This window comes from Martes martes, assembly GCF_963455335.1.
Source record: "Martes martes genome assembly, chromosome: 15".
Taxonomy (NCBI): Eukaryota; Metazoa; Chordata; class Mammalia; order Carnivora; family Mustelidae; genus Martes; species Martes martes.
Window position 1 is genome coordinate 63745414 of NC_137903.1, and position 16593 is coordinate 63762006.

The 16593-nt window shown below is 54.0% G+C and overlaps 1 protein-coding gene across 1 annotated transcript in view; it reads right to left on the reverse strand.

Annotated features, from left to right (window-relative positions):
* Positions 1-418: 418 nt before the first annotated feature.
* The window catches only part of GPA33 (glycoprotein A33), a 47412-nt gene continuing 31237 nt past the window's right edge, over positions 419-16593 (reverse strand). The window contains exons 4-8 of the mRNA XM_080825082.1: positions 11792-11944; positions 3729-3848; positions 2913-3036; positions 2329-2483; positions 419-1003 (exon numbers count right to left, since the gene is read on the reverse strand). Coding sequence (XP_080681208.1) covers positions 2351-2483; positions 2913-3036; positions 3729-3848; positions 11792-11944 — 530 coding nt within the window. The 3' untranslated portion in view covers positions 419-1003; positions 2329-2350. The remainder of the gene's footprint in view (positions 1004-2328; positions 2484-2912; positions 3037-3728; positions 3849-11791; positions 11945-16593) is intronic.

Sequence of the window (16593 nt, forward strand, 5' to 3'; positions counted from 1 at the left end):
TTCCCGTGGCATCTTCTCCATCTCCCGTAACTATGTTCCTGTCACCTCCATTAGACTTTAGCTCCTCCTGAGTAACGGTGTCTTGGTGACCTTTCTAGACCGTGCAGCCGGCACAAGGCCTGGCACATAGTAGGTGCTCACGAAAAGATTTGTCATTAAATTAATGCAACAGGTCCTGATTGAAGGTTATCGAATTAACGTGACGGGTCCTAATTTCCCTGATTTCCTTACACAAGCCTGGGGCTAAGGCATGTGAACCTTCAGAGCCTTTCCAGAGCAGGGGGATAAGCCAGCCCAAACTGGGGGAGGTGGCCACCCCCCCCCTTTCCACAGCTTTGTCAAGGGCATGCTTGGAGAGCCTTGAGCCATGAGGACCAAAAGGCACTTCAAAGTAGGTAGAGGACTAGGAGATGACCTTGGGCAAGAAACGTTGACACCAAACAGTATTTATTCAACAGACATTGTCCAGTGTCAGCATGTACCAGGCCGTGAGAAAGATTCAGTTCCCGCCCCCACCAATCTTACAGGCCTAGGCGGAGACAGACCATAGGAATGACAGTACTGCGTGACCGGTGTTGGGACTGGAAGGAGTACAAGATGTCAGGGAAAGGACAGGGAAGAGAGGCCTTTGAACATGTGGCAGGAGAGACAATGTCGGAGGCGAGGACCAGCTGTGGATCACGCTGCTTGGAGGAGGGAGAGCCACACGTTCTGTCCGACGGCAGGAACAGGAGCGTCGCCTCCTCCTCTCTCAGGAGGGGCCCATCTGGGACATCCCTGGCAAGAGCATCTCCACCCTCTTCCCTGGAGCCCGTCGACGGACCACCAGGCCCACCACAGCCCGTCCGACACTTCGCCTGGAACATCCCTCTGCTGCCACGGAGGGTCGGTCCTGTCCCGGCCGCCACCAGACAGCGCTTGACCCTGCTGCGGCCACCGGCAATGGAAGCCACAGATCTGACCTTCTACTCCGCTCCCGCCCTGTCACCTTGCCTCGCCGCTCCTGGGAAGCAGAAGAGGTGTGCGGTAAGTAGACACAAGCCCGTGAGACGTGCGCCTTCCCTCGGGGTGAACAAACCTCGCATGAAAAAAGAAATAAGAATTTCCACTGACATTTATTATTACTGAGAGCACCTGAATGAAGCAAAGAATTTAACAAAATATGTAAGATATATGTGTGTGTGTGTATATATATATATATATATATTTTTTTTTTAATCACAAGTGGATGATAGATTTACAGAACTGGTTTTCTGATCATCCAGAAAAGACAATGATGTTTATTTAACAGGAAACTGCATTTGGGTGAGACTAGCCACAGGGCCACGAGCCCGAAGCAGGGACACGACTCCGACAGTGGGCGACAAGACGGGCAAGCGGGGGGAGTTGCAAGTCTACAAACGTATCAGAGAGACCAGAAAGGGGAAGGCGCCCAGATTCAGCTGGAGTGAGCCCGGCTGGGAAGGCTCCTGGGATGTGGGGGGGTGGAGGTGGGGGTGGGGGGAGGGAAGTGAAGCCCAGGCTGCGGCCCAAGTCGCTCAGACATTAGCCTAGGGATGGGCTGATGCTCAGGTAACTGCTGAGTGGCCCATGAGGAGTGGGAGACAAGGTGACAAGATTGTTCCCATGTGTGGGGGAGATCAGGGTCCGGTTACGGGAATCACTGGGATTTGAGACAGGCCTGTTGGGGCAGGTGGCGATGGAAAGCGCATCCAGGCAGAGAGAGAAAGTGACGGGCCCCTGAGGAAGTGTGCCGCAGCGGGAGCCCTCCCGGAGGGTTTCAGGGGATGAGCTGGAAAGGGAGCTTGAGGCCAAAGTGGGTCCCGAAGCAGGAGTTTTCACTCAGGCTTGATAAATCGTAGGGAGTCCTTCCCGGACTCATGTACCCAACGAGTATGCACTGTGTGCAGCCCGTCCCCCCGCCCCGCCCCGGGGCTCCCCCAGGTGCTGCGTGTGCGGCGGGGAGCAGAGCCGTTCCTGCTCTCCTGAAGCTGGGGCTGCCTATGCAGATGTCGGATCACTCCCAACCAGGAGCCCCAGGCTCCGTCCTGTGCCTCGGGGAGCCCTGCCAGCTAGAGGAAGGTGAGGCTGCGGCCTGGTCCTGGCTGAGGGCCAGGCTGTGAGCCGGGCATGCCAGTAGGAAGGGGTCACTCTGCGGGTGAGGGCACTTGGCAGGGTCAGTCACCGGTAAGGTCCCCTTAGCCAAGTCCTCCAGCAGATGACACAGGGAAGAAGCATCCCATCCATGGCTGGAATGGAGGGCGAGAAAAACGGGGCCAGGAGCGGGGAGGCAGGAGGCAGAGGAATGAACGCCAGTCTTCGCCCCACCTCAGCCAGCGGCGGGCTCCGGTCACCGATCGGCGTGGCCAGGGGACTCCCGCCCAGTGCTCCTCTGGTCTTCCTGCCTGTAGTCATCCTCCTCTTCCCGCTCTGTCTGAAGCTCCCTCACCTGCTCTGGAGGCTTCTGGTAGATCATCCGATTCCTGGGAGCAGGGAGGATAGAGGGGAAGGGTTTGCCCTCATTCAGGCTGGGGGGGGGGGGCTGGGCCCAGAGCTCCTTAGGGGAAAAGCAGCCCTTGGACCCGCCACCCTTACCCGTCCAGATGCGAAGGGACCCTGGGCTGCAGGGCTGGCTCGGAGTGGACAGGAAGGTGGCCAGCTAGGTGGCTCATGAGCTCAGAGTGTTAGAGGAGCAGGCGGGCTCCACTAGACCAGGAGGGACCGGCTCCGCCCCATGCTGGCCCCTGGACAGGCCACAGGAAGCCTGGAGAATCAGGGGCCTTGCAGCCAAGCACCAGGGCTGCAATGCCACTTGGGGGCAGCTGCCCCACTGGCGGTGTGAGTGGGAAAGGCCACGAGGAGCTGGGACACTCGCCCCGACTCCTGCCCACAGGCTGTCCGCAAACACTCACGGCTTTGCGTCCTCAGCCTCGTCCTTCCCCCGGCAGCAGCAGCAGTAGATGACAACGCCCAGGATGATGAAGGCTGCAGCCAGGCCCCCCGCGATGCCCGCGTACAAGGCCACGTTCATGGAAGCTGCAAGAGACGGAGCAGGGCAGCTGCATCTCCCGAGTCGTGACCCGAGCCCGGGCCTCTGGGGATGAGGAGCCACGGTGAGGGAAGCCTCTGGACGGGCCCAGCCTTCCTCCCAGCCCAGGGAGGGCTGCCAGCTCCCAGTAACACTCCATGAAGCGCATGGCCTTGCAGGGGGGAGACAGGGGTCTAGAGACGACTCGTCAGGATGGAGGTGGCCGCAAAGATACACAGGCGAATAGATCGCTGTCCCAACTCTCCCTGGGCGACCCAGGCTCCTAAGAAGTCCCCAGCTGTCCGCCATGCCAGCTCTGGCTCTAGCTTGTCCTTGAGCTTGCCCTTGAGCTGGTGCTGGGGACCCGCCCCAGAAGCTACGGTCCAGACTCTGTGGCAGCTGACTCTGGATGCTTCCCTCATGCCCACCGAGTGGCCCTAAAGGCAGGCAGGGCTGAGCAGGTCTCCAGAAGTCAGTGTGAGGCTCTGCTTCCCAAGAACCGAGGGAACTGGACTGACCTCTAGGCAGGGGAGCATCCGACAGAGGTCACCCCAGGTTACCCTGCCGGCTGGTGACCCGACAGAGGCTCCCCAATTCCCCGCCACCGGGTCTCCCTCAGCTGTCTCTCTGGACCCCGCACCAGTGACCTTCTGGCCTCGGTCCGCTCCCCCTCCCCACCCTGCCCCCAATCCGCTCTTACGAAGTCTGACGGCCACGGTGATGTTACAGGACTCGGTCCCCACCTCATTGCTGGAGGTGCAGATGTAATAACCCGACATGTCTGTGGAGATGTTCTTCAGAGACAAGGTCTGGCCTGTGACTGGGAAAGAAAAACAGGGTGATGAGGCACCACAGTTCGGTGAAACACCGAGGCACCCGGAGGCCTGAATTCCCAGGGAGACACAAGCACGGCTGTTGACCTTGTCCCAACCTGGTCTATATGGAGAGTGTCCGCCTCGAGGCCTCCCAGGACAACAGCAGGCAGGTCGCACAATTCTGCAGTGCTTAGAACTGAGTCAGGCCCGCGGGTTGGAAGCCTTGTTCGGCCACTGATTCATTTTGTGACCTTGGCCCAGGAACTTAGCTTCCCTGAACCTTAGCTTCTCTATTTATAAATAACAAGAGTCCGTGTGAGGCACGGCAAGAGGGAGCATGAAATGAGGCAGTGATCAGTGCAGGCCCACCTGAGAACACGCGACGTGTCGTACGTGCTTGGGAAACGTAAATGCGTACGTATTACCTGAAAGTGCTTTCTAACGAGAAGGTATGGTCATAACCACTTTTCTGCTCTTTGGAAACTGTGTCCTTGAGCTTGGACTCGTGGAAGAAGTCTTTGAGAAATCGAGACCGGTCCAGCAGTCCTCATGAGAAGCCTTCCTGCTACATCTGTGATCCGATGAATTTCCTCACCTTGAAAGTGAGAGCTTCATGCTCAGACGTCTTTAGATGCCCTGTCCTCAAAGACGCTTTGTCACAACTGCTGTTTTGAGTGGAGAGTTAGAGACCTCTGCCTGTCTGCAGCAGAGGTAGCCTCGTGAGATCCTGCCGCCACCAGGCAGCTGGATTTCATCCAGGGGAGATGCTGGACCCGGCAGGTGGGACCCAGTCACGGCACGGCTCAGACATTCCAGAAGTGGCTCCTAATCTTCAATAACGAGCCCAGGCTTCCTCCGACTCCCTTATTTCGCTTAGTGTTATACCCTCGAGCTCCATGTTGTTGCAAATGGCAAGATTTCCCTCTTTTGTATGGCTGAATAATATTACGTTGCATATACATAACACTTATCTATCCATTCACCTGTGGATAGACACTTGGGCTGCTTCCGTATCTTGACTATGTAAATAATGCTGCTATATGGGGAGCCTTGGGGGCTCAGTCGGTTAAGCCTTTGCCTTTGGCTTGGGTCATGATCTCCAGATTCTAGGATCGAGCCCCGCATTGGGCTTCCTGCTCAGCAGGGAGTCTGCTTCTCTTTCTCTCTCTCCCTCTACCCCTCCCCACTGCTCATTTTCTCTCCCTCTCTCAAATAAATAAATAAGTAAAAATCTTAAAAAAAAATAATGCTGCTATAAAGGGATGCATGTAACCCTTTGAATTTATGCTTTTGTATTCTTTGAGTAAATACCCAGTAGTAGGATTATTGGATCAGAGTGTAGTTCTATTTTTAACTTTTTGAGGAACCTCCATACTGTTTTCCACATATGTGGAATTTAAGAAACAAAACAAATGAGCAAAGGGAAAAAAAAGAGATAAAAAAAGATGCTTAACTCTAGAGAACAAACTGATGGTTACCGTGGGGAGGGGGTGGGGGATGGGTTAAACAGGTGATGGGGGCTAAGGGGTGCCCTTGTGATGAGCACAGGGTGATGTATGGAAGTGTTAATCACTATACTGCACAAGAGGATTAATATTACATGGTGTGTTAACTAACTGCAGTTAAAATAAAAAGGTAAAAAAACGAACAAATCCAAGCTTCTTAATAGTATCACGGGGTTACAGATCTGGTCCTGCAATTACCTTAGCTTTGTCTCTTGCCAGTTCCCCCACTGTGTGGCCACCCCCCCCCCCCGACCCCCATCTCCAGTCTCTTGCCTAATTGCACCTGCTGTGGGTTTCCCTTGTCTGGATGTGCTCCTCCCTATCCTTCCTCAAATGTGACGTCCTGTGATTTTGTCGGCAATCTTGTCTGGGAAGTGGAACAAATACTCAATCTCCAAGGTCACAGAGGTAACCAGAGGCTTAGAGAAGTTAAGGTACTTGCCAAATGTCACAAAATTAAGAAATGATAAAGCATAACAAAAATCCTGTTTTAGGTCTAGAACTCTCTGGAGCATTTTCCATTTTCCTATGTATCCTAAAAACAACGTAGGTTCATTATAAGAATTTGTACATGACACAAAGCTATTACTTCTAGTCAGTCGAGTCCAGAAAGCTTCAGGGGCTTGATCGTGATAGCCCTGAACAAGACGAAGACAGTCTCTGTCCTGGCGTGAGGGTGGACAGACAAGAAACCAGGGCGGTCACAGGTGATCAGTTAGAAACGGAAATGCTACTTGAGTTTATAGCAAGGGAGTTTAATCTCATCTGAAGGGTCAGGGAAAGCCGGTATAAAGAACAAAGAATTAAAAAAATCACCCATAATTTCACCAGCTAGAAATACCAGCTGATGATTTGCGTTATTTTCTTCCGATCTTTCCCTATGTACTTTCTTCAGATTGTTCCCTTGAAACCCACAGCTGTATTTTCTCGATGCTCTTTCTCTATAAAATGCTACTGCTTCTACCCTAGAATTTCCTGCCTCAGAATGTTTTCTGGAATATTGCTTACCTGTGACAGTAACATATGGTACTAAAAAAGCAGTCCATGACCAAAGCAAATTTTGGAATCAGTGAAAGAGGGTTAAATACACTTTTTAACAACAGAACTCTCAGAGCTTCTAATTTGTGAATGAGCACTGGGTGTCTCTAAACGGAGATTATAGTATAATGGTCTTATTTTCTTTTTAATTTTTTAAAAATTAAAGTTAGCTAGCATACAATGTATTATTAGTTTCAGAGGTAGAATTTAGTGATTCATCAGTTGCATATAAAACCCAGTGCTCATGAAGTGCCCCTCTTACGCCCGTCACCCAGTCACCCCATCTCTCCACCCACCTCCCCCCAGTAACCTTCAGTTTATTTCCTATAGTTAGGAGTCTCGTAACTCCTTCTCTGTTTCTATCTTTATTTTTAAAAAATTTTATTTATTTACTTATTTGAGAGCACGCAAAAGCAGGGGGAACAGGAGAGGGAGAAGCAGACTCCCCGCTGAGCAAGGAGCCCGATGCGGGGCTCCATCCCAGGACCCTGTGACCATGACCTGAGCCAAAGGCAGACACTTAACTGAATGAGCCACCTAGGTGCTCCTTCTCTCCGTTTTTATCTTATTTTTCTTTCCCTACCGCTATGTTCATCTGTTGGGTTTCTTAAATTCTAGATATGAGTGAAATCATGTGGTATTTGTCTTTCTCTGATTGACTTATTTCGCTCAGCATAATACCCTCTGGTTCCATCCACCTTGTGGCAAATGGCAAGATTTCATTTGTTTTCATGGCTGAGTAATATATATCACATCTTTTTAAAGAATCATTTTTTAATTTAAATTCTATTAATTAACAAACAGCATATTATCAGTTTCAGAGGTAGAGCTCAGGGATTCATCAGTCTTAGAGAACACCCAGTGCTCGTTACCCTGTGCCCTCCTTAACATCCATCAACCAGTTACCCCATCCCCAACCCCTATCCCCTCCAGCAGCTCTGTTTATTTCCTATGATTCAGAGTCTCTTATACTTTGTCTTCCTCTCTGATTTTGTCTTGTTTTATTTTTCCCTCCCTTCCCCAATGCTCCGTTGTTTTGTTTCTTAAATTCCACATATGAGTGAAATCATATGATGTGTCTTTCTCTAGACTTACTTTGCTTAATGAGATGCCCTCCAGTTCCACCCACAGCATTTCAAGTGGCAAGATACCGTTTGTTTGATGGCTGAGGAATATTCCATTATACACACACACACACACACACACACACACCCATCTACTTTATCCATCCATTCTGTCAATGGACATTTGGGCTCTTTCCATGGTTCGGCTACTGTGGACATTGGTGCTATAAACATTGCGGTGCAGGTGCCCCTTTGGATCATTACGTTTGTACCCTCAGATCATGGTGTCACATCTGGAATTCCACCCCACTTTGCACCTTTAAACCAGGCACGTCCCCCATGGTAGCAGACTTCTCAAAGTTCCGGTTTTGCACTCCACTGCTTATCATGCTTTGTGGTAGCCTTCTTAAGCGGCACCCCCACCCCCTGCCGTCTACACTCTGCTCCGTCACACTGGATTCAAGCCCCTGCACCCCTCACCTTCCAAACGGTGTTTGCTCTTCTACTTGTAGACTCGCAGTATTTGTTTACTCAGAAATTCCGATTGATGTTTCGGGTGTTCTGAATGATTTGAGAACTATCTGGTTGTATTCAAGGAATGAGACAAACTTGGGGTCCCCCTACTCCTCTGCCATCTTAACTCCTTCTCCCTGACAGTCTTATTTCCTAAACGAATTGGATTTTTTTTTTTTTAAGAGGCATCTTGGGGCACCAGGGTGACCATTCCGTTGAGCACCCGACTTTGATTTTGGCTCAGGTCATGATCTCAAGGTTGTGAGACTGAACTCTGCATCAGACCCCACACTCAGCACTGAGTCTGCTTGGGATTCTCTCTCTCCCCTGCTCTCTCTCTGTCAAATAAATAAAATCTTTAAAAAAAATAGAGGCATCTTGAAGGAACACACTTTGGGAAATGTTCTATGACCCTGGAATACTTATGGGGACTCTAGCCCTTATCAGATTCCTACTCCTTTAGAGCGTGTGAGATTCCACCCGTGTGTAAAGTGTACACAGCGCACCCCACACGGAGCAGGACAGAAGACTTGAGACTGCCTCCAGGACCTTTCCGGTTATCAGAGTCCAGCTTGAGACTCTTCCCCAAAGGAAACAGGGGATACCAGAAGCTGGTCTGGAATTAACCAGTGCCTCTCTCGTGCTACCCGATCTGCTCTGATTCTGAGCGGGGGCTCCAAAGACCCCTTTCCTCTTGGAAAGGACCTAAAACATTTGCCGAAATCCACCTAAACGTAATGTTTTCGCTGCATTGGCGACACCTTGTGGCCAACAGGAGGAACTACAGGACAGTCCGCCTCCGCTTCCCTGGGCTGGTCCCGCTGGGGAGAGATTTCCGCACAGAGAAGCCCTGGTCTCCCAGAGGCACGGGTGTCAAATTGGCAAGACTTAACTTTCCTGTCCCCGGCGCTCTGGCCCCCAGAAGTACCCCTCCTTCCTTCTTTGATATCCAAATTCCTACTCTTTCAGTGCATGAAGTTCGGCTGGCTTACAAAGGATGCCTAGAACTATCACACGGGGGGTCTCCTCTTTGCTCTTTACAGCCTTCGGGGAGGGTGGTATGCTGGTCCTCCTAGGTTTTCAGAGGAGGATACCAAGGGTCAGAGAGGCTGTGAGTGATTTACAGCCACTAAGTGGAGACGTCAGGACTGAAATTCTTATATACTGATTCCAGATTCCCTGTCCCTTTCCCTGCTGGCTTGCTGCCACCGATTACTAAGCAGAAGGACGCAATCTCTACTGTCTTCAGACAGAGAAGGGCGGAGGAACCCGACTCTCAAACTGTGCCCTATGGACAGAAATGTTTCAAAAATCAGAACTGGGTTTGCTCCTACTCCGGGGCTCCGTGAGGCAGGTGCAGTCCAGAGCCTCCAAGGACAAGCCCCCTCCATCCCAACACCGGGCGCAGGCTTGCGTTGTTTCACCATTAACCACACTCCTGGCTGCCAGGCCCAGATCTGGACTCTGACTCTGAGCAAAACCTTTTTTTTTTTTTTTTTAAGATTTTATTTATTCTTTTGAGAGAGAGAGAGAGGGCGCAAGCGCATAAGCAGGGAAAGCAGCAGGCAGCCAGAGAGGGAGCCTGACTCAGGGCTCGATCCCAGGACCCTGGGACCATGAGGTGAGCCGAAGACAGACGCTTAACCAACTCAGCCTCCCAGGCTCCCCACTCTGAGCAAATCTTAACTTGGAGCAGGATGACGTTCTTCCCAAGTATGTATTAGAGCCTCCCCTTGACCTTCTTTTGTGTCCTCAGGTTTCTCCTCTTTTGAATCACCGGAGGATTAAGGACTGCCCTGGCCCAACCCCCATCGCTGCTTCTCTCACAGCAGTACCCCCCTCCTCCCTGCAGCGCAGGCTCCCTACCCTGGATGGCGTGGAATACTCACCACTCCCAGGATATCTGTCATGCCCACCCCACTCATCCTGAAGGGTGTAGCTCACATACCACACAGCTAATAACACCTAGCCTTACGGAGTTCTACCTACCTACCAGGCATGATCTCCAGGCCTTACATGGACTTTTATTTAATCTTCTCAGGAACTCTATGAAGTATGTACTAGTTTTATGTCCATTTTACAGATGGAGAAACTAAGGCACAGAGGCTAAGTCTGTTGCCATGGTCACATAGCTAACAAGTGGCAGGGCCAGGATTCAAGCCCACACCATGCTCTCAGCCAGTTCGTACTGCCAAGTTGGGTGCCCCTTCCTTGGAGAAACCTTTTATCCCCTTATGCATCCTCTGACTTACAACACCCTTGGCTATAAAACTATGACGGCATTCGCCATATAGCCTTTGGCCTTGGGTCTCCCTATACACGCCTTGCTGGAAGGAAGGGTCGACCAACCATTGTCCATAGCAGACCTTGGTGACTGTTGCTGGAGTCACTGGTCATGCACAGGCCAGACAGGCAGCGCCTTAGACCCACAGGAGAGCTGCCAGGGGGTTTCCAGAAATTCCAGACACACTCGATAACAATTTGCCAGCCAGAAATTTGTAAACAAAACTGGAAACCTATTGAGATCCACAATATCCTTTCTAATTTGCCTTGGAGTGAGAGGATTCTGTTCTTGTTTTCATTTCTTTTCTTTTCTTTCTTCTTTTTTTTTTTTTACTTTTAAGTTCTCATTTGGCTCCCAAATGAGTGAAAGACAAACTGACAAAGTTCATCCTGTTCGACCAAAGCCCCAGTCTGTACACTCACCCTGTGGGACTGACCCGGCCCCAGGAGGCTCTTCCCTAGAGCCCCCCACCCCACTTCTCACACGTCTCCACCCACGGCTTTACCCGTCCCTGCCCACTTCCTCCTCACCCACACTGAGCGGAGAGACCCCAGAGCTTTAGCCAACTAGCACCTCTCAGAACTTGTCTGTTCTGATCTCCAGGAGAACTGGCTGTGCCGGGGGTACCGGGGATCCAAGATGCAGCCGAGGTGTTCCCACACCAGCGGACACCACAGTAATGACAGTAAGATGTTTATATAGGGGTTTGGTTTTTTTTTTTTTTCAGTTTGTTTCCTGACCGAAGGTCAAATGCCAGCTGCCCAGCACAAAGCAGGTCTCCAGGCAACCAGAGTGGACCTAACGTCTCCTTCCCTGAGAACGGAGGACCCTTACGGCAGACCTGGTCGTGCAGTCGGGTGTGGCCACAAACGAAGGGCATGTTTGGGAAGGTGGGGTTCCGCGGAGCCCGAGATGGACTAGGCTGGATAGGGAATGCGGACGGGAATTCCCGTCCTTGAGTGGAGCCACAGCCCTGGACTTGAGGCCTCAGATGTGTACTTCAGGACATGATCACAGGGCGCCTGGGGGGCTCAGTTGTTGAGCGTCTGCCTTCGGCTCAGGTCACGATCCCAGTCTTCTGGGATCAGGCCCCACATCCTGCTCAGCAGGAAGGCTGTTTCCCTCTCTCCCATTCCCCCTGCTTGTGTTCCCTCTCTCGCTGTGTCTCTCTCTGTCAAATAAGTAATTTAAAAAAAAAAAAAAGGACATGATCACAGTCAACATTAAAATCCCACCCGGTGCTTTTGCACAGAGTGGTTACCCGACATGCTTACTCACGGGAGCTGAGCTGCGGGGAACAAAGGTAACAGGTGCACATTTATTACGTGCCTCTACTGAGTGCTTTATGCGACTCACTTTCATTTTCTGCAACAACCTATGAGATGGGGATTGTCACGAGAAGACATGCTGCAGGGAGGAAGGGGGAGGCCAAGGGCAGCCCTTCAGGGAGACCTGGTCAGGCCAGGAGCTCTAGCCCTGGGCAGCCCTAGCCAATCGCCTGCATTTTGGGGCGGGGGGGGCGTCTTCCCCACTGACCCGGTTACCTGCTGGGGATGGCCGCTCCTTGTTGAGGACATCATAGCTCTTCCAGCTGTACTGAGGGGCCGGAGAGCCTTCCTTCGATTGGCAGGTCAGCTGGATGTTGTTCCCAATCACGGTTTCTCCCTCGATGGCGCAGTCTGGTTTGGAGGGCGGTACTGTAGAGGGGAAGGACAGCATGAAGGCATGAATGGGGGGGGGGGCAGTGGCGCTTGGTGACAGCCACCTCCCACCGCAGACACGCACACATACTGCTCTGTTTGTTCTCACGCAGAGAAAGTCATAGCCTACTGGTGAGAAATAGTGCTGTCAGATCAATCTGCCCCCAAACACCTCCTCGGCGGCCTAGCACCGTCACAGAGAGGCAGTGCACACCGACATCAGGGGCGTCCGAGTGCAAGACTGGAGTCAGCACCATTATAAAGGTGGGGATACTGAGGCCCAGAGAGGAGACTAGGCAAGAGCTGGGGAGACTAGAGTTCAGGTCTTCTGACACCATCTCCAGTGCTCTCTCCACCAGCCCATGCGAGCTCCTTTTGATGTTGGCCTATCTGTGCCATTTTAAGTAAACCTTGTAGTCCCCCTGTAGTTCCTGTCTGTAAGGCAAGGCAACAACAGACTTTCTGTAAAGGGTCAAAGGTAATATTTCACATGTCGTGGGCCACATTACAGTCTCTGCCACCGCTCCTAAGTTTTTAACAACCCTTTATAAATGTAAAAACCATTCTTGGCTTGCAGGCCATGTACAAACAGGCCTGGGCTGGATTTGGCCATGTCTGCCTGCCCCTGGGTTAGGGGAAAGCTCCTCTCTTTGAAGCCCTTCCACTCAGACTTCTTAGGAAAGTTCCCTTTGTGTTAAGCACTGCCTTGGTTGATAAAATGTACGTGCTTGGAGTAGCTGGGGGACTGGAGAGACCCCAGGTGGCTGCAGAGTTGTGTGCTGGGTGGAGAGTGAGGCCCAAAACGGGGAGTGGGGGATGGCACAGACCAGGAAGGGGAAGCCTACAGAAAGGTTAGAAAAACCACTCACAATCCTAACCTGATCACCCACAATTCCTGAGGATCTTAAGCTGGTCCCGTCCCTCGGCGCTACCGTACCACTGCGTAGGATTGCTCATTCTACAAACCTTATTGGGCACTTCCTGCATGTCTGATACTGCCTGGCACTGGGATGACATAGTGAGTGAGTTCCTGTGTTCAAGGAGTCCAGTGGGGGCAAAAGACAAGTGACTGGACAATGACTGGGCTGGAGGCAAGACTGCGGGGACAGGGAAGGCACAAGCGAGCAACATCCCCACAGCCTGGGCTGTGACCTGCAGGAAGAGTGAGAGTAAGCAAGGCCAGTAGTGGAGGTGGTGGTGGTCAGAGAGAGGTGAGGGCCCTCCACACAGAGGGAACAGCATGTGCAAAGGCCCTGAGGCAGGAAGAAGAGTCCATTATGCTTGAGACTTCAGGTAGTGTCCTTGGGGCGGGGAGGGGGAGAACACGCAGTGCAGAGGGCTTTACTGAACCCCCTTGGCAGGAATGTCCCTCCACCTCTTTCTTCAGACCCTTGGATGATCCGCTTGTCCTGGTCTATAGCACTGCACACTGTACAATCCAGACAGCACGGATCTATGGAGAGTGTCACAGCCCCCACTCCCTGCCCCCCGACCCCCCAAGTGGCTGCAGGAAGCTACCTCGGATGTACCCAGCGGCCACTTCTGGTTTTGCTCTGAGACCGGCAAGGGGTTCCTCAGCGTGCGTCCCCCACAGCTCCTGCTGCTCCCGTGAGGGCCACCAGGTGTGGGACAAGCGTGAAGCAAATAACAGGCACTCCCTCACATCAGCCCCAGTTGGACAGTCCCTGAAACTAAGAGGCCCAAGCTTGGCTCAAGAGCCACCTTTTTATATCCTGGTCCAGGCCCCGGGGACTGAGCAGCCTGGGCAGGAAGAGGCTCCTGCCTTCAGCCCTCCACCGCGCAGGCCCAGCAAGTGGGTACAAGGGAAGCCGAACACTGCTTCCCCAGAGACCGGCTCTCGGTGAGGGCTGATGAGCCAAGTTTGCCTCCTGAACTCTCTAGAGGTACAGGGACAGCCCTCTCCGCACATGAAAACCACTCAGCCTGTTTCCCAGGTGTGCCTGGAGCAGGGGGCTACAGCTTCATCTCCCAGTCAGAGAGCCCGCCTGGAGTATAAGGCCCCCAGAGAGGTGTCACAGCGAGGCAGCATCCGACTTGGTGTGCATGACCGTGGTCAAGCCTTTCCGTGACCAGCCTTCTCTGGGATCCAAGACAAAAAGGGGACAGAACAGACCAAGGCAAAGGAGCATCTAGAGAAGCATGAAAAAGCAAACTGGACACATCTGGGGGCTAGCTTTGCCCGGAGAAATTATTAAGGTAAATCCTTCATTCAGTCCCGAGGCAGCAGTAGGAATAACAAGAGACCAAACACCCCCAGGAAACCAGCCTTAAGAAGGAGTGTATCAGGTTTCTGTCCGTCCCCTCACACACTCATCCAGGGGCCCTTACCCTCAGCCCCCAATCTGTCCCCCCGCCCCAGCTGACCCTAGGCAACCCCCACACTGTCCTGATTCTTCTCGAAGGGGGGTCCTCCCCAGCCCCCGAGCATCAAAACCAGCTAGGACCTCGAATCAGCTCTAGTTCAAACAGCCCCTCTTGCGGGCCTGTGAGGCCTGCGGGGCCCCCGGAGATGTCGGGGTTCTGGGTGGGCTCCTCCTGCGTCCCAGAAGGAAGGCAGCCTCTCCCCAGACTGCGGGGGCCCGGGCACCGCGCCGCCCCGAAGCCTGCACCTCCCGCTGCCGACGCCAGGGGGCGCCAGAGTCCGAGGAGCCGCCGGTCCCGGCCGCCGCGAACCCGGCTCTAGGTCAGGGCTGAGGAGCCGTAGCCGTCAGGAAGCTCTCCCCCTTCCCGCCACCCCCCTGCCCCGGGGCGACCAGCTCAGTGCGCTCCGCCCCGTCGGAAGCTCTCCGCTCCCTCGGCTTACTGGGAGTCCTCCAGCCCGTGCGGCGGCCCCGCATAATGAGAGCCCTTCTCCCTAAAAATAAGCCCGCAGCAGGGCAAACAAAACTCTCTTAAAGATTTTACTGGGTTTCGGGGCACCTGGGTGGCTCCGTGGGTTGAGGCCTCTGCCTTCCGCTCAGGTCATGATCCCGGAGTCCTGGAATCGAGCCCCGCATCCGGCTCTCTGCTCCGCGGGGAGCCTGCTTCCCCCTCTCTCTCTGCCTGCCTCTCTGCCTACTTGTGATCTCTGTCTGTCAAATAAATAAATAAAATCTTAAAAAAAAAAAAAAAAAAAGATTTTACTGGGTTTCTTCACAGACGGTACCAGACGCGCTCTCTCTCCTCCTCTCCCCCGCTGTAGAGCAAAACACGGAGACCAGGACCTCAGCCTAAACCCGCCCGCGCCTGTCCTGACAGGGAGCGGCCCCGAGACACGCCCACCCCAGGGGGTCTGGCTGCCGAGCCCGCAAACCAGCGAGCCGCCCGGTGGAAGGGCGGCCGCCGCGGGGACGCTGGTGAGGGAAGCCCGCACTCGACGACGCCCGGCAGACCGGCGACCGAACCCGGCCCTGTCCGCACGCCCTTCCGGGCTCTTCTTTCCCAGCCCGCTTCCCGCGCACGTGGAGTGGAAGCGGATGAAGTCCCCCCCCTGCTTGCGCTCGGGGCTCACCCCTTCGGGGGACAGTGTCCTCGGAGCCCGCCCGCGCTCAGTGAGCCCCCGGTCCTCCAAGCTCTCCGAAGGCCGCTTGGGTTTTTGGCCAGGACCCAGTCCAGGTGCGTAACACGTGGTTCCCACGCCGGCACCCATCGCTGCCCCCGGTTTGCGGCCGCCGCGGCGGTGACGCACGAGGGTCGTAAAGGAGAAGGCGCGCTGCCTGCTTTCCGGCAGCCTCCCGCGCGCGGGGCTCAGCCCCGCCGCTCAACCCTTCCCGCCTGGACTCCCAGGAGACTCGGCAGGTGAGGACCTGGTGGCGACGTCGGGTTCCGGCGAGGCCCGGGGCCCCAGGCCCCCGTCAGGGTGGAAGGGGAGACTGGTCTCCTCCCAGACACCTCTCAGAGGTCTCAGAGGTAGGGACTCCTGGGGGGGGGCGGTTCCCTCAGGTCAGGAACCCCCTGAAACAAGGGACAGGAAAGAATTTCCGAAAGGAAGGGAATTGCACAGGTCAGGGCCTGGGGGGCAGGAACTGTAAGAACTTCGGTGTGAAAGCGCGAGTGGATGTGCAGTTTGACCTGGCGGGTCAGGCGGCCTGAGTCCGTGGCTTCACGGCGGCACCCTTAGGGCCCCCAGAAGCCTACGGAGTCCGAGTGGGCCCTGACCTGTCTCCGGGGTGACCTCATAGGGTCTAAGGCGAGCCCTTGGGGCGCCAGTCTGGGGTTTACATGGACTGGCGATGGCCAAGAGGCATGCAGGTGTCCCCCGGGAGGGCAGACAGGTGGGCATGTGCCTGGTCTCTCTGCAGGGACACCCACCCTTTGTCTCTGCGCTGGCGATACCGGAAGGGAGCACACAGGGTGGACGAGAGCCCCCCTGCTCGTCGTGGGTCATGCTTGTCAAAGCCTTCGGTCTTCGACTGTATGCTTGAAAGGTTTAAGAAGCGATTCTCAGGAGGCTGTGGGGTGAAAATGTCTCCTGGGAAATTAGGCCCATTATGTGAACCAGAACGGGCCACCTGCGGGGTCGGCTGGTCCTCCGAGGGGCCCTGAGACCTACCCACTGTCCAGGTCAGGACCCCCGGACACCCTGACCAAGTCCCATACATTGATTCTTGGCTTCAGGTGGCCCAAACTCTGCCCCCACGGGTCCG